This window comes from Dipodomys ordii, unplaced genomic scaffold, assembly GCF_000151885.1.
Source record: "Dipodomys ordii isolate 6190 unplaced genomic scaffold, Dord_2.0 Scaffold15, whole genome shotgun sequence".
Classification (NCBI taxonomy): Eukaryota; Metazoa; Chordata; class Mammalia; order Rodentia; family Heteromyidae; genus Dipodomys; species Dipodomys ordii.
Genome location: NW_012267231.1, coordinates 12514551 through 12535701, shown reverse-complemented (window position 1 = coordinate 12535701; position 21151 = coordinate 12514551). Strand labels below are relative to the sequence as shown.

Genomic DNA, 21151 nt, shown 5'->3' with positions numbered 1-21151 from the left:
ACCTATCTTTGGTGAACACTGCCTACAAAGAATCCCTAGTCAATACAAATTGAATGACTTCTCATAGGGTGTTCTTTGCCTGCTTTTCTTTTCCATAACTAGTAGAGCAGCTCAGCAGGAAGAAAACAGGAGAAGGGCCAGTGTAGGCAGAGCCAAGAGCAGCGAAAGGAGCCCAGAACAGTGAAGGCGAGGCTGACCAGCACACGGAAACATCACCAGCTGACCAGGACCTCCCTCCGTGGTGGGCATCCATCAGTCAAGACGCAAGGCAGTGGGGTGGTAGTGAGGGAGCTGGAGAGAATGCCTTAACTTGCTTTTGAGTTTTCCTTTTATACAGTTAACTGCTGCTTTGAGCTGGACCGTGGCATGGGATGCAGTGGACTTCTACTTACCTCCCAGGCAGGCGCCAAGGGCCAGAGCGTACATGAGTGGTGGCGTGGGCAGGCTGACCTCAGGGTCTTCACTCAGGTTCAGAAGCACAGGAATCTGTGGATGAAAGGGACACTGACACTGTGACCCACTGAGCTGCACACAGTGCACTCAGCTCACAAAACACAAAGTGCGTTTTCAGTGGCCAGACTGGAAGGAACACAAGATATGCAGAAGGAAGGCTTGAGTCTGGCTGGGTGCCGATGGCACATGCATGTAATCCTAGCTACTCAGGAGGCTGAGATCTGAGGATTGCAGTTCCGAGCAGAAGAATCTGAGAGATGCTTATCTCCAATAAATTACCAAAGAAGCCTGAAGTAGAATGTTAGCCTTGATCCAAAAAGCTAGGGACAGTGCCCAGGCCCTGAATTCAAGCTCCAGGATGGCACGAAGGAAGGAAGGAAGGAAGGAAGGAAAAATAACTTGAGTCTGGTTGGATTTATCTGTGTGTGCGCACACACACACACACACACACACACACACACACATAATTCTAGCCACATGAACAACTGATTCTCCTTTGGAAATCTTAAATGAGAAGAGTCACAGAGAATCTGACCCACACCTGGGATAAAATGATCCAATCAGCGTTTACGAACTCCCTCCCCACACCCCCTCCCCTGTCCCATCTAGCTTTGTGTACAGGACATCTCAGTTAATTCTAATGGAGGAAGTAGCTAATGCATACTACTCACAATCTGTCAGCTCTAATGCTTCCTTAGTTCCCATAATGGCATGCTTCAGATTCAATATCAAATCTGCCCTCTGTAGAAATTGAGCTATAAATTCCTACAGCCATGCCTGCCATTTAACGTAATTGCAGTCCAATGGGCCTGGCTCAGCTCTCTACTGAATGTTTATAAAAGAATAAACTGGAGAAGTAAAAAGTAAAAGCTGTGGAGAAGTGCTTTTGACTTTTACCACCTCTGAAAGGGTATTGGGTTCTTCTCCCCTATCAGGCATTGCAGCCAACAACTGTACCCTCCCTAGTAACTCCTCGAGGGGCTTAGAAGGAAACCTAGGGAAAGAAGTTAAATAAAAACAAGACAGCCTTGAAAAATGACTGTCACAGAGAAAGTACATTGAAAGTACCCATCCCAGTAGACCACGTGGACACAGTCATGAATAGCAAAGGAGTTTATCTCCAATAACCTACTAAGAGAAAGCCAGAAGTGGTGTGATAGCTCAAGTGGTAGAGTGCTAGCCTTGAGCACAAACAGGCTCAGGGACAGCACCCAGACCCTGAGTTCAAACCTTAGGATCATGAAAAAAAAAAAAAGGCCGGGGGATTGTACTCCTGTTGGTTGGGACTCAGGCTTTGGAGTAGGACCTCCCCTGAGCCCACCAGCCTAATATCCCTGAGTTCTCCAACTCTCCAAGTGCCCCCTTGCTTCTTCCCAGAGTATTTTCCACAACACCTATATAGGAAAGGAGGTCAAGAGGAAGAGCCATCACTAGTCACAAAGACAGTAGGAGTAAAGGCGCAGGAGACCCCAGCACCATGCTAGAGATGGCAGGTGAGGGCGTGTTTCAGATGGCAGGAGGCCTGGCAGGAATGACAGGCAGGAATGGTGCCAATGACTCCGAGGGAATGTCCAACTGCCTCAGCCACAGACTGGCTGCGAGGGTGAGGGATTCCTTTAGGAAAAGTAAATTGGTGCAGTCAATTCACTTATTATTTCTTTGGTGGGGGAGGGGTGCTGGTCCTGTGGCATTAACACTGGTATTCAGCCACCTGTGCCTGGTTTAGAAGATACTTTTATCTCCATGATCCTGAGGAATGAGTCTCATCAGTTCTAGAAAAAGCTTATGATATGTACTTCTGGCATTGACTAGAGGTCAACATATATACAGAGATTTTAAAACCTGGAGGCTTATGCCTATAATCCCAGCTACTCAGGAGGCTGAGATCTGAGGGTTAAGTTCAAAGCCAGCCCAGGCAGAAAAATCCATGAGACGCTTATCTCCAATGAACTACTCAGAAGAAGCCAGAAGTAGCACCGTTGCTCAGGTGCTAGAGCACTAGCCTTGAGCACAAAGAGGCTCAGGGACAGTGCCCAGGCCTGAGTTCAAGTCCCAGGATGAGCAAAAAAACAAAAACAAAGAAAATAACACCTGTCCAGGTTGACTGGGGTGTTTCTTCATTAGCAGGGAATAAAGATGAAAGTGTTTGTCTTTTGCTGCATTTTTTTTTCTTAAAAGATACTGTGTTGAGCTGGGAAGGTGGCTCGGTGGTAGAGTGCTTGCCTAGCATGCATGAAGCCCTGGGTTCGATTGCTCAGTACCACATAAACAGAAAAAGCCAGAATTGGTACTGTGGCTCAAGTGGTAGAGTGCTAGCTCAAGGACAGCGCCCAGGCCCTGAATTCAAGCCCCGGGACAAGCAAAAAAAGATACTGTGTTTACTGGGAGAGACAACAGCTCTATCACTTTTACCCCAAAACAGACAATCAGCCAGGGCGTGCAGCCTACTCTGGCAGCAGACCCTGGGCTCCTGGCCACCATTGGGGCACTCAGTACTCCCTGCCCAGCTGCCTTGGGCTCTGCCCATGCTTTGTTCCCTCAGCCTCTGAGGGTGGTAAAGGAGCAGGCTTCACGCTCTGCTTCCTTAGGAAAGAAAAGCGAGCCAGGATGGTGTGCATATTGAGGCTGGGCCCACAAACATCCAGGAGCATGTCACTCACCATGGTTGCAGTGAATGGGATGTTGTCAATCAAGGAAGATGCCAAGGCTGAGACCCACACAACCAGGACAATGGCGGCTGTGAGGCGCTCCTCCTCAGGGACCATCTGAAAAGAGCAGATAGAGTGCTTTGCACTGTGAAATCACAAACAGGGTCCAACCTTACATTGGCGAGACTTGGCAGGAACCTAAAGGTGTTAGTCCTTGCTGCTCTCACATGTGACACAACCAAAACAGACATAAATGGGCAAATCTGGGCCACATCTATACCAGGAATCTCAGCTGGGCTTCTGAAATAACAGAGGGGAACTCCCCCTCCTCACCCACATCGGGTGGCTACACACACACACACACACACACACTGGCCCCACCAACCTGAGCATTCTCTTCACTGTCCAGACAACCTTCTTAGGTCTCATCTAGGGGCTACAATTGAAAAAGCAGGCATCTGAAATGATGCATTCTTTGGAAAAAAGTTTCTCATCATCTCTAAGCTACCCAGGATAAAGCAACCATCCTGCTGTGCTTTTTACATAATTAACGTGACTTATTCTCGCCAGATTATTTATTTTTCATTTAAAATCAAAACAGGTTGGCTGGATCACTTCCCTGAGAGCATTGCATATACCTTTATTAGCAAAGCAGTCTGTTCTCCAATGTATTCTATCAAGTGGAGATGTGCTAGCGCCTAGAAGAAAGACAGCATGGTGAGAATCAGTTTAAAAATGAGATTATATACAGATTGTTTTAAACATCCATCCAATGGCCTAGTGCTGGTGGCTCACCTCTGTAATCCTCGCTTCTCTGGAGGCTGAGATCTGAGGATCACAGTTTGAAAGCAAAATAACAGATCTCTATGCAACTACCATTCATAGGAAAGAAGTTCTACCCAAGGAACCTTGGATGGAGGCTGCTGAGACGTTGACGGCCCTCCCCTCATTCACTTGTACAGTGGGGCTTCCATGCCAGCAAAGGCAAGCCAAGACCACCAGACATGACTGTCCTTCCCCTGGTCAGAAAGCAGAGGTGTCACACTGGGAGAAGCAAGCCACAGCTTCTGGCACTGTAGCGGTAATCCAGAGATATTTGTCCAGGAAGAAAGGCACTACTCTTTGGTTTTGGATAGCTATCCAAAATGTGCCAAGAAATACTGACTCCAACAGTTAAATTTTAACATTTGCCAAAGACCTAAACATACTTTCCCAAAGAAGATATACACATAGCAAGGGAAATTTCTATAATTTCCATGCAACTTTGCAATTTCTACAATTTCTCTAAGGGAGAAAAAGTTGTATGTTTTATTTTAAAGATCAATCACCTAAGTATTTGTTTGTTTGTTTGTTTTGTCGGTCATGGGGCTTGAACTCTGGGCCTGGGCGCTGTCCCTCAGCTCTTCAGCTCAAGGCGAGCGCTCTACCACTTGAGCTACAGCGCCACTTCCAGTTTTCTGGTGGTTTATTGGAGATAGGAGTCTCACGGTCTCTCCTGCCCGGGCTGGCTTTGAACTGCGATCCTCAGATCTCAGCCTCCTGAGTAGCTAGGATTACAGGCGTGAGCCCCCAGCGCCTGGCTTCATCTAAGTATTTATGGAGATAATTTTTTAAAGCTATCTATGGAGCCTGGCACTGGTGGCTCATGCCTGTAATCCTAGCTATTCAGGATCTAAGGATCATGGTTCAAAGCTAACCTGGGCAGGAAAGTTTCATGAGACTCTTATCTTCCAGAAAACCGTAAGTGGCACAGTGGCTCAAGAGGTAGAACTCTTGCCTTGAGCTGAAGAGTTGATGGACCGCACCCAGGCCCAGAGTTCAAGCCCCACGACCAAAAAACAAAAAACAAACAACAAAAAAAAAACAACCCCCCAAAACAAACAGAAAAAAAAAAAACTATCTATGGTACCAACAGAGGCAAACACTTCAGGAGATCAGAGAAAAAAAGAGCAAAAAATAATTTTAATTTAAAAAGTCACACCTAAATACTATATACTCAGTATCTGCATCAAATAATACTTGAATGAATATACCAACTGAAAGATAGATAAGGGCTAGATAGATTTTTTAAATATATGATTCTATTATAGTTGCAACCCCCCCAAAACAAAAAAAATGACACAAAAAATGGGATGGAAAAAGATAGACCATGCAAATAGTAACCAAAAAATAAAAGTAAAAAATCTACCTGAGTAGCTCTGTTAATGTCAAATGCAATTGACTTTGAGACAAAAAATTGTTTCTCAAGACCAAAATAATGTTTCATAATGGACTGACACATATGTAATCAGCACCAGCCCTCAGGCAAAACGAATCAACATTAAAATATACTAAAAAACAATTCCAGCCTTTGAGGAAATTTTCAATGTCTGACAAAGAAAAGGGAGGAAGGAGAGTGAGAACAAATAAAATCATGCTTAAAGAATTACAAAATGGAAGCCAGACGTGTTGGGCCCAACAAGAAGGCCATCTGTAATCTTAAGGCAGGAGGAATATTTACAATGTGAAAAATATTTAAATGGCAGAGGTGAAAACTGGTTGACTTAAAAACAATCCATTTACCTGTCTATCATTTTCAACTTAGTGAATATACAGAAAGATTTATAGACTTGGGCTTTCTTCGTTTACCAAATGAGATAGAAAATGTAAAAAAAAACACAAAAAAACAGGTAAGAGATCACATTGCAAAGCTTCTAAGGTCTTACCTCCATTAGAACAAAGAGGGCTGCAAAGAACAGAAGTGTTGCCCATTCAACTCTGTGTAGAACAATCTCAAAATCATGGATATCAGCTAAAATCAGCAACCAGATGGCACCCAGAATAGCAATCCAGCCTGAAAAGAAGAAAGAACATATGACTATAGTTCAACTAGCAATGTTATCAGCTAGTTTTTAATCTTCTGATTACCTCTTGCGGTATAAGATTGAGATTCCCATTTGTTTGCCTATTATTACCCCAGAGCCAATCTTAGCTTACAATCACCACCTTCCTCCAACCTCATGAACCCTCCCCCCAGCTTCAAAGCAGTAGTGAGTGAAGTCCCTCCCATCTTCAGATCTCTCCTGTCCTTCTTAGCCAAGCTTAGAACAAAGCTAAGAAAGAGCCATGTTTCTGGGGGCTCACACATGTAATCCTAGCCACTCAGGAGGCTGAGATCTGAGGATGACAGTTCAAAGTCAGTCTGAGCAGGAAAGCCTATGAGACTCTCATCTCCAACTAACCAGGGGAAAAAAATGCTGGAAGTGGATCTGTGGCTCAAGTACTAGAGCGCTCAGAAACAGTGTGCAGGTACCAAGTTCAAGCCCCAGGACTGGCACCAAAAAATAATGTTTAAAGCTAAGAAAAAAATTAGACCTACCAAGATCAAGATGAATGCCAGGGACAAAGGAGTTGAGAAAGAACATGAGGATAACAAATCCCAGAACCATCAGGCATTTAATCAGCAGAATTCTGTCTGATATTCTATGCTGCAAGAGAAAGAAAAATACGAATCATGCACCTGGAGCAATCCCTTCGTTCTGAAATGTGTCTACATTCCTACATGACTTGAATTACTACAAATTTCTCTGTATGATGAAAAGGATAACATCTTAAACTTGTTACAGGGAGCTATGTATAAATTTCAGATTATACCATTCAAAGTCTTTGTGAAAAATAAGCACTGCAGCTGGGTACTGGTGGCTCATGCCTGTAATCCTACTACCCAGAAGGCTCAGATCTGAGGATCTTGGTTGGAAGCAAGTTCGAGCAGGAAAGTCTTGTGAGACTCTTCTCTCCAATGAACCACCAGAAAACTATGGCTCAAAGTGGTAAAGCACTAGCCTTGAGCAAAAGTGTTCAGGGACGGTGCCCAGACACTGAGTTCAAGCTCCACAACCAGCAATAACAACAAAGAAAGCACAACATACATAAAATGCAGTATAATCCTTTTCACAAAATGCCTCAAAGGGATTTACAAGGGCTTTTGAGACTTGTAGTGCTCTAATTTCCTGATAAAAGGAACCAGCCGTTTCTGGAGAATGTTGTGGTTTATTAACACATAGCAGTAAATTAGGTTTTAGGTACAATAACAGAATAAAAAGAACAAGCCAGGTGTAAGTGGCTCATGCCTGTGATTCTAGCTACTCAGGAGGCTGAAATCTGAGGATCACAGTTCAAAGCCAGCCCAGGCAGAAAAGTCTGTGAGACTCTTATCTCCAAGAGACTACCAGAAAATCAGAAGTGGCACTGTGGCTCAAGTAGTAGAGTACTCGCCTTGAGCTGAAAAGCTGAGGGACAGTGCCCAGGCCCAGAGTTCAAGCCCTACAACTGACAAAGAATAAAGAAAAAAGAGAGAACAATGGGCTTTCCACCATAAGTTCCTTTGAGGGAATAAAACAAAGAGAGGATTTTGAAGGTTTTGCTCACAAGAAAATGAATGAGGTGATGATCAGTTGATGTAATGATGTAATGATCTTTACCCAATGTGTGTATGTATTTAAAAATGATACTGTACCTAATAACTTTGTACAAAATCTGATATGCCCATTTAAAATTTAAAAAAAGAAAAGAAATGAATAATCCTATCTACCTGAGAGACAAAGACTTAAGAAGAGGATCACAGTCTGAGGCCAGCCAGAGACAAAGTTCATGAGACCCCATCTCAACCAAGAAATGCTGGGCATGGTGGCATGCACTGGGCATCCTATCTACATGGCAAATGTAAAATCACTGTCCAGAACAACCTAGTCATAAACACCAAACTCTATTCATGAGATAACTAAAGCTAAAAAGGTCAGGAATAGGGATCGAGTGTCAGAGCGCCTGCCTAGCACGCTCAAGGCTCTGAACTCTAACCCCAGTACCTGAAAAAGAACAGAAAAACCAATCAAGGTGAATGGGAAGAGAAAAGAAACAAGCGTACCTTTTTTTGTAGCTCCTGGATATTGGTCTCCCAATTTTTATCTTCTTGTGATATTTGTCTAAAAGAAAGAAGAGAAGGGCACGTATGATCTCTGGTTCTGTGAAGAGTGAGGTTGGCAAGAGCACCATCTGCTGTGGCTGGAGCCTGGATGCCATCCACAATGTTGATCCTGGCACACCAGAGGAGGGTACCAACTGTCATGGAAAAAGTGACCAGGGGCACGTGGTTTGCCCATAAAGAAAGACTACCATCCCTCTATTTCCAAAGAGACATTTCTAAATAGGAAGTGTGTGCGTGTACTAATATGAGAACAAGCGCTAGAGATGCCATGAAGAACATATGCCAACATGGGAATGAGAAAACCCTTTACTCTGTTCTTTGTATGTCTCATCCCTCAGCGGCCCTAGAACATTGGTTCTGACACCCCCCCCCAAGAACATACACAAGTGTTCAAGTACAAAATCAGTGCATTTGTTCATAATCTACACATACTCTCATCTGCTTTAAACTATTTTGAGGTTATTTACAATACGACCGTGCAAATGAGCCAGGCGCTGGTGGCTCACGCCTGTCATCCTAGCTACTCAGGAGGCTGAGATTTGAGGATTGCAGTTCAAAGCCAGTGGAGGCAGGAAAGTCCTTGAGACTCTTCTCTTCAATTAATCACCAGAAAACTGGAAGTGACACTGTGGCTCAAGTGTCAGAGTGCTAGCCGTGAGCTGAAGAGCTCAGGGACAGCGCCCAGCCCCAGAGTTCAACCAAGAACAACAACAAACAAGTTCCATAAACAGAACATTGATGTCCTGGATATTTAGGGATTATAAAATGGCAGGAATAAAAGCCAGGCAAGGTCAACACTGCTATATTGTTTAAAATTATTTTTTTGGTAGTAATTGACTCACAGAGGAAGACCCAACAGGTACTGTCTCCCCCACCACCCCCACCCATGTGTCTGAATTGCTTTGTTTCTTAAAAGAGGACTTGGAACCTTTTCAACTGACTTTTACAACTAAATACAGAAAAAAAAATTGGTTTAAAAAAAAGCAAAGAAATATCACTTGTTTTGATGGTAATTTTATCCACTAAGGATTTTTGAGAAGTTTTCATGTCTGTTTCAGGCTCCCTAATATATTCCTCCTTTCCTTTAAAAAAGAGAAGAGTGCTGGAGCAGCAGTGGCTCACACCTGTCATCCTAGCTACTCAGGAGGCTGAGATCTGACATCACAGTTCGAAGCCAGCTTGGGCAGAAAAGTCAGTAAGACTCTTCTCTATGACTAATCAGCAAAAAAACCTCCAAAAACAAAAAACCCAAAACAAAAAAAATCCCACTACCACCACCACCAGCCACAAAAAAAAAACCAGCTAGAAATATGGCTCAAGTGGTAGAGCCCTAGTCTTAAGTGAAAAGCCAAGCAAAAGTGTGAGGCCCCGAGTCCTACTATTAGAAAATGAATGAATGAATGAATGAATGAATTAAGAGGTTAAACCTTTCTGGTTCAGCCCCTATTTTTCTGGCTTATTTTCTTACCTGTGGATTAGAGGGTAAAGTTGTTACACTGTAGAGTTCACATTTAGCGTATAGCACTATAAGTGGTACCTAAAAACAATTCACTTGGCCAGGCATGATGGCTCAAGCCTGTAATACTAATTACTTGGGAAACAGAGACTAGGAAAGTTCAATTCCAATTCAGCCAAGCATGCCAGGCACGGGTGGCTCACGCCTGTAATGTTAGCTACTTAGGAGGCTGAGGTTTAAAGCCAGCCCAGGCAGGAAAGTCTGTGAGACTCTTATTTCCAATGAACCCAAGGAGATGGAAGTGGAGCTGTGGTAACTAGCCTTCAGTGAAAATACTCAGGGACTGTGCCCAGGCCCTGAGTTCAAGCCCCACAACCAACCAAAAAGTAATAAAAGAATTCAGGGCTGAGAATGTGGCTTAGTGGTAGAGTGCTTGCCTAGCATGCATGACGCCCTGGGTTCAATTCTTCAGTTCCACATACACAGAAAAAGCCAGAAGTGGTGCTGTGGCTCAAGTGGTAGAGTGCTAGCCTTGAACCAAAGAAGTGCAGGGATAGTGTCTTGAGTTCAAGCCCCAGGACTGGCAAAAAAAAAATCAGCCAGGTAAAAAGAAGTTTGTGAGAATCTATCACAACTACTGGCTGGGCCCAGTGGCAGAAACCTCTCATTCCCAGCAACTTGTAGAAGAATCAGAGCCCATGGCTAGTCCCAACATAAAGCCAGATCCTGCCTAAAAAAATAAATAACAGTAGAAAAGGGGCTAGAAGCACGACTCAAGAGGTAAAGCACCTGCCTAGCAAGTGGAATGAGTTCAATCTACAGCATTGCCCACCAAAAGTATTCATTTGGACCCAGGTAGGCCTCTCTTTGATGATGTCACAGATGCTTAGGAAGATGATCATTTTATTACTTTTTTTTTTTTTAATTGCTGATGGGGCTTGAACTCAGGGCCTGGGCACTGGCCCTGTGCTTTATTTGTTCAAGGCCATTATTCTACCATTTGGAACCACAGCACCACTTCCGGTTTTCCAGTGGTTCATTGGAGCTAAAAGCTTCACAGACTCTCCTGCTCAGGCTGGCTTTGAACCACGATCCCCAGATCTCAGCCTCCTGAGCAGCTAGGATGACAGGCGTGAGCCGCCGTCCCCTGGCCAAGATGATCTTTTTTAACTCGCTTGATTTGTGTGCTGTCGGACTTCTGCACTATTCCAATGGAGAGCAGAATAGTGTCCACACCATTCACACCATTGCACAGCCACCGAAGGCGGGAAGGGCAGCTGAGCATCCGGGCCGCCTGCTGCCTGGTACCTGTGGAAGCTGCGCAGCCTTTGGGCCAACAGGTGCTCCAGTGCCAGCACCTTGGCCAGCAGCAGGCCCCGCACTGCTGTCTCCTCACGGCTGGCCGGGCTGATGCGCTGGGCAGTCAGGCGCCAGACGTGAATTTCATGCTTCAGCTCTGCAGAGAAAGAAAAAGGCAGGTTTGAGGCTTGGGTCTCCCTGGTCCTTGGATTTCAGCACCAGCTCACCACGTGCCTCAAGAAGCCAGGGTCAGCCCAAAGCAGAGACCTCTCTCAGCGCAGGAGTTACTGTGCCGGGAAAAGATGACAAAGCTAACGTTTTCCTCTTTCTTATTTGTGACACTGGGGTTCAAGCTCAGGGCCCCCCCATTCTAGGCAGCACTCTACCAGTTGAGATAAGCTTTTAGGCCAACATATTTTAAGAAAATTAACTACACACTTGCCAGGCATTGGTGGTTCCTGCCTGAAATCCTAGCTACTAAGGGGAGGCTGAGATCTGAGGATTGTGGTTTGAAGCCAGCCAAGGCAGAGAAATCCCTGTGAGACTCTTTAAGTACTCAAAAGTCAGAAGTGGAGCTGTGGCTCAAAGTGGTAGAGTGCTAGCTTTGAGCAAAAAGAGCTCAGGGACAACGCTCAAGCCCTGAGTTCAAGCCCCGCAACTGACAAAAAAATTAACTACACAAGCTAGGTATACACTAGTATACTACACTAGCTACATGGGAGATCAGGAGGATCACAGTTTAAGACCAACCTAGGCATACACATAAGACTCTTTCTCAACCAATAGCTAGAGGCAGTGCTATATGTTTGTCATCCAAGCCATAACGGGGAAGCTTAAAATAGGTGGATTGAGGTCCCGGCACACACTCAGCCAGGCAGTTGGACCCTATCCTGAAAAGCATAACCAGTGTAAGGAATGGCTGAACGTATGTCTGGCAGTAGAGTGCATGCCTAGCAAGTCTAAGGCTCAGAGTTCAAACCCCAAAACTGTCCAAAAAAAAAGTCACAGCAAAAAAATCAGCGAGCCTGGTGCAAGTGGCAGATCTTCTGTCTGGCAAATACAAGACCTAGTACCACCAAAAAAATAATCATAATCACCACTGGATTATGGTGTGTTTATTTCACTACGGTGTCACGGCAAGCAGCCGCTCAGAACCGGGAGGTGCAAAAATGGAGGTCTGAGGCCAGCCCAGTCAACATCAAGAGAACCCTATTTAGAAAAACAAACTAAAGCAAAAAAATAAATAAAAGCTTGGAGCCATGACTCAAGTGGTAGAATGCTGGCCTAGCAATTTCAACTCTAGGTGAAGAATAATTTTCTTTTCTGAATAGCCATGTCAAAGCTAACAACCAGCAACCCTGTCTTCTTTCTATAGGCTTCACTTTCACAACAAATCCAGATGTGCTCTGAGTATAGTCTATCTGCACCAAACTCACACATTCTATGCCATGTTATAAATGCAGCCAGAAGGGCCTTACTGGACGCTGGTACCATGAGCAGCAACCTTCCAGCCTAATGAACAGTAACTTAAATAAACTTTTCTTTTTTTTTTGTTGGTGGTGGTGGTCATGGGGCTTGAACTCAGGGCCTGGGCGCTGTCCCTGAGCTTTTGTGCTCAAGGCTCGCTCTACTTCCAACCTCTCCTCTTTATAGCTTACACAGTTTGTGGTGTTCTGTTATAGCAGCAGAAAATGGACGAGGCTAGTTGTCCAATCTTTGAGCAATTTCAGACACAGGTATAATAAGGATCAGAAATTAATGATTGCAAACTGAAGTAGCAGATCTCAGAACTTTCCTGAAAGCCATTTGATAAAAGATAGAAGGCGCAGGAAGCTTTTCCTCCCAACCAGGCCTTCCCTGAGCTCAAGTTTGTTGCACATGAGAGAGACTAGACAGCCTGATGAATTTGAGACATCAATAAATGAGCAGAATTTCCGCCCATCACTGACAGAGAAGAGTGGAGAGAATTGATTTGTCTGAACTGCCTCCTAAGATGTCCAGTGCTTTATGGATGCTTATTCCTCACCTCTGTTTTACAGTTAAAAATACTGTAAGAGGAGAGAAGCCAAGATGGGGGAAATAAAAGCAAGCAGCCTTTGCAACTTCTCAGTGGATGGAAATAGCCAGAAAGCAGCTTGGCATACAGCTTCTGGAGACAGCAAGCAGGCTGAGGGAGTGGGAGAGGATGACAGAGTTTTACACTAGGAGCACTCAGGACGCTGCTTATTGCAGCTAGGGTCTGGGGGAATTGCACATCTGGGTTGAGCCCATGGTTGGCCCAGAGTCATCACGGCCGAGGGAGGCAGGAAAGAAAGGAGAGATGGAGACATAATGGGGGGGCTGAGTGGGGGGAGGGGACTCAGAACTAGATGCAGAACACATAGACAGTTGGCGCTTAGCTGATCTGGGAGCTACTATTTCTTGGAGTTCATGCCGATAAACATCCTTTTATATGATCATACGCACATAGCTATTGAGTCTTTGTGATTCTTTCTTGAGAAAATCCTCTGTTGGTCTCACTGTGTGAATGTCCAAGTGCATTTGGGGGGGTGGTTTGTTTTTTTTGTTTGCTTGCTTGCTTTTGCCAGTCCAGGGGCTTGAACTAAGGGCCTAGGTGCTGTCCCTGAGTTTCTTTTGCTCAAGGCTAGCACTCCACCACTTGAGCCACAGCAGCACTTCCAGCCTTTTCTGTTTATGTGGTGCTAAGGGATCAAACCCAGGGCCTCATGCATGCAAGGCAAGTACTCCACCACCGAGCCACCTTCCCAACCCCCAACTGTATTTTTTTTGTCTTTTACCATCTAGTGTATTTACTTATAGGTTTATAGGCACATTGTAGTTACAACTAATGAGAGGAAAACACAACTTGTTTCTCTGGGTCTGGCTTACTTCATTTAATATAGTTTTTCCCAAGTCTTTCCATTTCCTTACAAATGGTACAATACCATTCTTTCTGATGGAAGTGTAGACTTCCACTGTGTGTATATATACCATATTTTCTTGATCCATTCATTCGCTAAGGAGCATCTGGATTGATTCCATATCTTGGCTGTGGTAAACAATGCTGCAGTGAACATTGTTGTGCTGGTAGCTTTAGTGTGGTCTTGTTTGTGGTCTTTTGGATAAATGAACAGAAGTGGAATTTCTGGGTCGAAAGCTCTGTTTAGTCATTTGAGGAAGCTCCATACTGTATGCCAGAGTGAACAAGTTTACATACCCACCAACAGTGCAGTAGCATTCACCTTTGGCTAACCCTCCAGCTTCTGTTATTGCTAGTTTTCTTGATAGTGGTCATTCTAACTGGAATGAAGAAGAATCTCAGTGTTGTTTAGATTTTCATTTCTTTTATGGCCAGAGATATTGAACATTTCTTCATGTGTCCACTGGCTGTCCTTGCTCCTTCTATTGAGAAGTCTCTCTTTGAGTCTTTAGCTCATTTATTAATTTGGTTGTTGTTTCTTTGAGGGTTTATTTTTGGAGGTTTAATTTTTTTCAACTCTAAGTACATTTTAGATATGAGGTCCTTGTCTGATACATAGCTAGTAAAAAAAAAATCTTCCATTTGGTGGGCTTCCTATGTATTTTGTGATCTATGTCCTTTTGTTGTTGGTGGTGATGGTGGTGGTGGTGGTGGTCATGGGGCTTGAACTCTGGGCCTGAGCGCTTGTCCCTCAGCTCTTCAGCTTAAGGCGAGCTCTCTACCACTTGAGCCACAGCACCACTTCCGGTTTTTGGTGGCTAATTGGAGATACGACTCTCACAGAATTTCCTGCCCGGGATGACTTTGAACTGTGATCCTCAAATCTCAGCCTCTTGAGTAGCTAGGATTACAGGCGTGAGCCACTAGTACCCATCTTACCTGCTATTTTGACTTGGGACCCTACCACTTGAGCCACAGTGCCACTTCCAGTTTTCTGAGTGCTTTATTGGAGATAAGAGTCTTAACGGCCTTTCCTGCCCAGGCTGGCTTTAAACTTGGGTCCTCAGATTTCAGCCTCCTGAGTAGCTAGGATTACAGGTGTGAGCCACTGACAGCCAGCTGAGCTATGTCCTTTGCCATGCAAAATCTCTTTGGTTTGATTCACTACCATTTATCTAGTATTCTTTGATTTGTTGTGATTCTGGATTTTTACATAGGAAGGTCTGACCCATGTCTGGGAGCACTAGTGTAATATTTTCATGGTATTTGGCCTTATTTTGAAGTCTTTCATCCATTTGGAATTGATTCAGGAGCAGGTTGATATATAGGGACCTAATTTCCATTTTCAGCATGTAGATAGCCAATTCTGCCAGCACCATTTGTTGAAGAAGTTGTCTTCTTTCCATCCTGTGCCTTTGACTCCCCCATCAAATATTAGCCGGCTATACATAATGTCTTTGGGTTCATTTCGGGGTTTTCAATTCTATCCCATTGGTCCTCAACCTTATTCCTGTGCCAGTACCAACTTGTTGTTATTATTATTATTATTATTATTATGGCTTTGTAATAGAGTTTGAAGTTTGGTATTGAAATTCCTCCTACACTGACTGTTCTTCTTGCTAAGGATTATTATTATTTTTTTTTTTTGCTATCGGGGTCTTTTTAGCTACCTACTTTCTGACCCATCAAGTCACAAATGGGAAGCTGCCTTCTTCTGTTTAGCTCATCTGTTAATGCTCAGGCAGAGCATTTCTGCTTTCCTAGCAGAAGAAAACATGAATTGTGAAGGAATTTAGTTGGGAACCATTTTGCTCCGGAGCAATGATGACACCATATTCAGAGAGGTAGTCTGGTCACTAACCCTGAGCACGCAGCATCCCAAGGAAGTCACTTCCCTCACGTTCTGCATGCCATGGTACTGCCAGCATGTTTGTAAGAACCTGCGGAAAAAGGATAGTGAAATCTGGGGCTACACAAGGGGATGCTTCTACCCACCAACGATTTCACTGGGCTCCTTGTTATAAAGCTTCTTGTTCCAGTAAAGGAGTCTGAGGAGTGGAAAGGAAACAAGGAGAACGAGGCAAATCCCAACAAACATGTGTGCTGTGAATTCGGCGAAGTCCAGGCCCTGGAAAGAGAAAAGGAGCAAGGTGACAGTCAGGCCTTTTCTCTACACTGATACCTACTCTTAACATCATTATCAGGGGAGGGATGAGGCCAGACCTAGAGAGAGAGAGAGAGAAAGAGAGAGAGAGAGAGAAAGAAAGAGGAAAGAGAGAGAGAGAGAGAGAGGAGGGGTGCACCAGGGACTCAGGGTTCTTTCGGTGAATTGTCCTAGAGCTCAGGACAAAGCCCAAAGAAAACATGGGCACTTTACTTCTTAGAAAGTCCTGCTTCTCTTTCCCTCTTTGCCTCATTTTGTATTGTTTTGTTGTAGGCTTCACTCTACATTGTCTCAATTGATGGATTATGGAATGTTAAAGCATGTGAAACAACCCACAGAAATAGTGTTGGAACATTCCTGGCTTCATAATCTATGTGCACATATGGGGGTATGACTGAGGGATTCTTAGGCCATAAAATCATTTTCTAGGTAATTCATTTTAAGGATAGCTCTTCAATAAGTCCAAAGAATCCATTGGGTTGCAAAAGGAGTGGTTCAAGTCGACATGGTGATTGAATTCTAATGGGAGGTATAGTTTGTTGTTTATTTTCTTATTGATTTTGTTGTTGTTGTTGGTGTTGGTGGTGGTGGTGGTGGTGGTGGTGGTGTGTGTGTGTGTGTGTGTGTGTGTACGTGTGTGTGTTGGTACTGGTGCTTGAACTCAGGGTCTCATGCTTTGGCTCAGCATTTTTTTTTTTTTGTTGCTCACAGCTGGTGCTCTACCATGTGAGCCGAACCTTCAGTTTTATATTATCTTTTTTTAAAGCCAATATATCTATATACGAAGATTCTGGCAGACTAGCTGTGCTAAGACAATAAGAGACTGTATCGCTGGTTGGGGATTATTCTGAGTGTGACGATTTGTTTTGTTGTTTGGTTTCAGTGTGTGTGTGTGTGTGTGTGTGTGTGTGTGTGTGTGTGTATGTGTGTGTGTGTGTGTGTGTGAGTTCTACTTTCTTTTTTTCTGAAAACAGTTCTTGAGTGTTAACAATAGCTCAGGCTATTGTAATCCTAGCTACTCACTCAGAAGGCTGAAATTGGGAGGCTCACAGGCTGCTTCAACCCAGGACCCTCAGATCTCAGCCTCCTGAGTAGCTGGGATTACAGGCCTGAGCCACTGGCTCCTGGCTCTAATCATTTCTTTAAAGATGTTTTTGACTATGACTAAAGTTAGTTCAGACCCATCACTTTACTTCCCACTTGAGATGACCAATAGCACTAACAGTGAAGAGGCTACATAGAGAACACTGATTTCCAGTGAAGTTAAGCAAGAAAAGATCCTCATGGGGGAAGGTAAGTGCCCAGTGGGAAAGTTGGGGAATGTGCTCAGTTGGGCACTTATGGAGCAATCCTTGTATGCTGGCACTTACCATTTTCCTCAGCTCCTGGTTAGAAACTATGATGACATTGGGCGGGTCTCCAATGGCAGTGGCAGCTCCTCCAATGTTTGTGAAGATCACTTCTGCAATCAGGACTTGTCTGGGATCGAGGTTCAGCACCTCACATAACCTACCGTGAATGGAGGACCATGGATGGAGGGCCATGAATGGAAGATCACGATGTACATAATAAAAAGCCCAGGTAAAACCCAAATAGGTTCAAGGCATCTGCTTATACTAGGAAGGCACATGCCTGCACGTGTGTATACACACACACACACACACACACACACTTGTGAAAGTGGAGGTGCTTATTATCAACTTCAGCCACACCTTCAAGCTACAGAGCATTCTGAGAGTTACATTTCTTCCAAATTTCTTCACCTTCTGAGCCATCCGTGTGATAAGGTATTCCCCTCCCATCCCCCACAGTCTGTAACACAGGCCTCCAGTGGAGGGCAGGGATTGGCGCAGCCACCAGACTGTCTGAGTCAGGGATAGTGACAGTACAGAAAACCAGTACTAACCCTAAGCTTGCTCACCTTAGTTCTTTTTATCTTTTCCTTTTCTTTCTTTCTTTCTTCCTATCTTTGTTGGTCGTGGGGCTTGAACTCTGGGCCTGGGTGCTGTCCCTCAGCTCTTCAGCTCAAGGCTAGCACTCTACCACTTGAGCCACAGCACCACGTCCGGTTTTCTGGTGGTTTATTGTAGATCAGAGTCTCACAGACTTTCCTGCCCAGCTGGCTTTGAACTGCGATCCTCAGATTACAGGCGTGAACCACCAGCACCTGGCTCTTTTTTTTTTTCTTTTTAATTATAGGTGTGAGCCACCAGCACCTAGTTTTATTTATTTATTTATTTTACTCTTTTTTTATTTGGTGGGTTGTGGGGTTTGAACTCTGGGCCTGGGCACTGTCCCTCAGCTCTTCAGCTCAAGGCTAGCACTCTACCACTTGAGCCACAGTGCCACTTCCGGTTTTCTGGTAGTTAATTGGAGAGAAGAGTCTCTAGAGAGAAGAGCTTCCTGCCCAGGCTGGCTTTGAGCTGAGATCCTTAGATCTCAGCTTCCTGAGTAGCTAGGATTACAGGTGTGAGTCACCAGTACCTGCCTCTTAAGGAAGCCAAGGCCTGAATTGACTTCATTCTCATTCTGATAAAAGTTTTAAAGAAATAATTAGATATCCATGACCTGCATAACTATTTATAGAGAGATAAATAGATAAAGAAATAAATGTCAACTGATTGTAGTGGATGGAATGAAAAGAGATGCAATTGAATCAAGCCAGATTTCTCAATGTGATCCTACGGAGCCTTACCAGGCTGAGTGGACCAGTCAGTTCTGTGACCTTCTGACAAGAAGTCAGACTGCCATACTCCATTACCCTCCCTCCCCCCCCCCCCAGTACGTGCCCCATTCAGCCCCGTGCGGGAGCTCTTACCCAGCATGTGCATAGCTGCTGATAACTCAGGTGGGAAAGTACATGGCCAAGAACTCCTGAGACCTGAGGATCTGGGTGATGGTCTTGCCTATATCCCTGCGCCTCTCCCCCCCACAACAGGGGAAAAAGCAAGGCCCCTGCCATCCAATTCTCCATGAGGAGTTGCTATGGCGACACTGCAGACGCTGCAGCTGTCCTTAGCTATGCTACCATCAGGAGGAGGCTCTGTCTCCTGCCTTCTTGTAAGGGTGCTACTGGAGACTTGGGACAGCAAGACCCTCCCACTCGAGTCCTGAGCCCAGCCACACACCCTTGGTAGAAGGCCCCGTCTACCTTATGGTCACAGGAGTGAAGAGGAGCATCGTGGTGACATTGTCTAGGAAGGCAGAAAGGACGGCAGCCATGAGACACAGCATCATGATCATGGGCCACACTCTCCCTCGGGATAGCTGGTATGCCTGGGGGTGCGCATGCATGGGAAGGAATTAAGTCAGGATTAGCACGTTCAGAGAATGGATGCTACGCTTCATTAGTGACTCCAACGAAGAGGGACTGTGTCAACATTTCACAGTGGGTTAAAACCTAAACCTGTTCCCTGCAGAGTTGAAAAATCTGCTAAGATGAGATGATAGTGCTCATATTGGGCACCAAAATGCCTGGACAACCTAAATCTGCCTTTGGTCTGCCTTCTTTCATTTCAGATGTTCTCTGTGTCCACAGTGCCCTGGTGATGGTAAATTGGCTACTGAGTGCCAACCCTCAGTTCCTTTAAGTCATCTAGAATTTCGATTTGATAGTCTGGGTTGTACCATTTGAGGTCTCTATGTTCCTTGTGTCTGCTGGTCTTCCAGAACCTAAAGAATTCTTTTAGTGTCATGGTATCGGGAGGAAGCAATAGCTACCTGGAGAGCTGGGTGAAGAGCTCTGTTATTTTTCAAAAGAAGTTTCCGGTTCCATGAATAATATCAAGCTCAGCACCGGCCTTTGTATTAGCAGGGCACAGCAAGATCTCCCCTTGCCAATGAGGCCTGGTAGGTTCAGGTTAAATCCTGTAGGCCAGAAGCTGCCAGTGGAGCCCCAGGTTCCAGTTAAAAGGCTAATTATGCCAGACACCTGTGGCTCACACCTGTCATCCTAGCTACTCAGGAGGCTGAGATCAGAAGATCATGGTTCAAAGTTAGCCCAGGCAGAAAAGCCCATGGGACTCTCATCTCTAATACACTACTCAGAAAAAGCCAGACATGGCCCTGTAGCTCAAGTAGTAGAACGCTAGCCTTGAGCAAAAGAAGCTCACAGAGTTCAAGCCCCAGGACTGGCCAGAAAAAAAAATTAAGCCCTTGAGTCACAGCTCCACTTCCAGCTTTTTACTGGTTAAATGGAGATAAGAGTCTCTTGAGCTTTCCTAGCTGGGCTGGCATTGAACTATGATCCCCAGATTTCAGCCTCCTGAGTAGCTAGGATTATAGGCATAAGCCACCAGCACCAGACTTAAAATAATTTTTGATATGTAGCTCTCACCAGTCAATTTAATTAATACATACACATACCCAGCTTGAGTATTCTTTTCCTTGGTCTCTTCCTTTTATTTATAAAAGAGCTGAAAGTTTTGCTCAACATAATGTTCAACACAGCTACATCTCACAGAAGCCTTGCAGAAGTAATTTTGAAATGAAGTGTGGCTTCTTAAAACATCTGATTTAAATAATAGCTAATTTACTGAAAAGAAACCACTATTAGAATACTACGCATATGGATGAATTGATTGACAACTATTAATTGCAATATCACACCTACCTTAATAGCACAACAATCAAAAAACCCAGTTTCTGAAAATATGGCTACTAAGATCATCTGTAAGGAGAAAAAAGAAACAGGAGCTTCTTTTAGCAGAATACTGTAATGAAACAATGTCAGCATGGTGAGCTAAGAATTTGAGCTCTTAACCAGCTCTACAGACAGATTATTTTTGTCTTCATTTGTCCACTTCCTCAACTTCTTTTTTTTGGGGGGGGGTCCGGTCGTGGGGCCTAAACTCTGGGCCTGGGTGCTGTTCCTCAGCTCTTCAGCTCAAGGCTAGCACTCTACCACTTGAACCACAGTGCCACTTCCAGATTTTTTTCTTTTTGCTTATGTGGTGCTGAGGAATCGAACCCAGGGCCTCATGAATGCAAGGCAAGTGCTCTACCACTGAGCCACCTCCCCAACCCCTCCTCAACTTCTTGAGTGGAGCTCCCTTCAAGAGGTTTGGCACGTACATTTTTGTCTGAAGATCTGTCACTATCATCCCATCTAATCTTGACAACACTGTGATGATGTGTTATTATTACTAGGTTTCATAGGAAGTTGGGGAACAGAGAAATAGATGACTTTTGTTGTTGTTGTTGATCATGGGGCCTGAACTCTGGGCTTGGGAGCTGTCCCTCAGCTCTT

At 44.5% G+C, this 21151-nt stretch overlaps 1 protein-coding gene across 1 annotated transcript in view; it reads right to left on the bottom strand.

The window, feature by feature from the left end:
• The window catches only part of Oca2 (oculocutaneous albinism II), a 45098-nt gene that overhangs the window by 3687 nt on the left and 20260 nt on the right, over positions 1–21151 (bottom strand). Inside the window, exons 11-21 of the mRNA XM_013011910.1 lie at positions 20516–20572; positions 19055–19179; positions 17274–17412; positions 15735–15867; positions 10829–10976; positions 8005–8062; positions 6460–6568; positions 5807–5934; positions 3740–3799; positions 3114–3218; positions 393–486 (exon numbers count right to left, since the gene is read on the bottom strand). Coding sequence (XP_012867364.1) covers positions 393–486; positions 3114–3218; positions 3740–3799; positions 5807–5934; positions 6460–6568; positions 8005–8062; positions 10829–10976; positions 15735–15867; positions 17274–17412; positions 19055–19179; positions 20516–20572 — 1156 coding nt within the window. The remainder of the gene's footprint in view (positions 1–392; positions 487–3113; positions 3219–3739; positions 3800–5806; positions 5935–6459; positions 6569–8004; positions 8063–10828; positions 10977–15734; positions 15868–17273; positions 17413–19054; positions 19180–20515; positions 20573–21151) is intronic.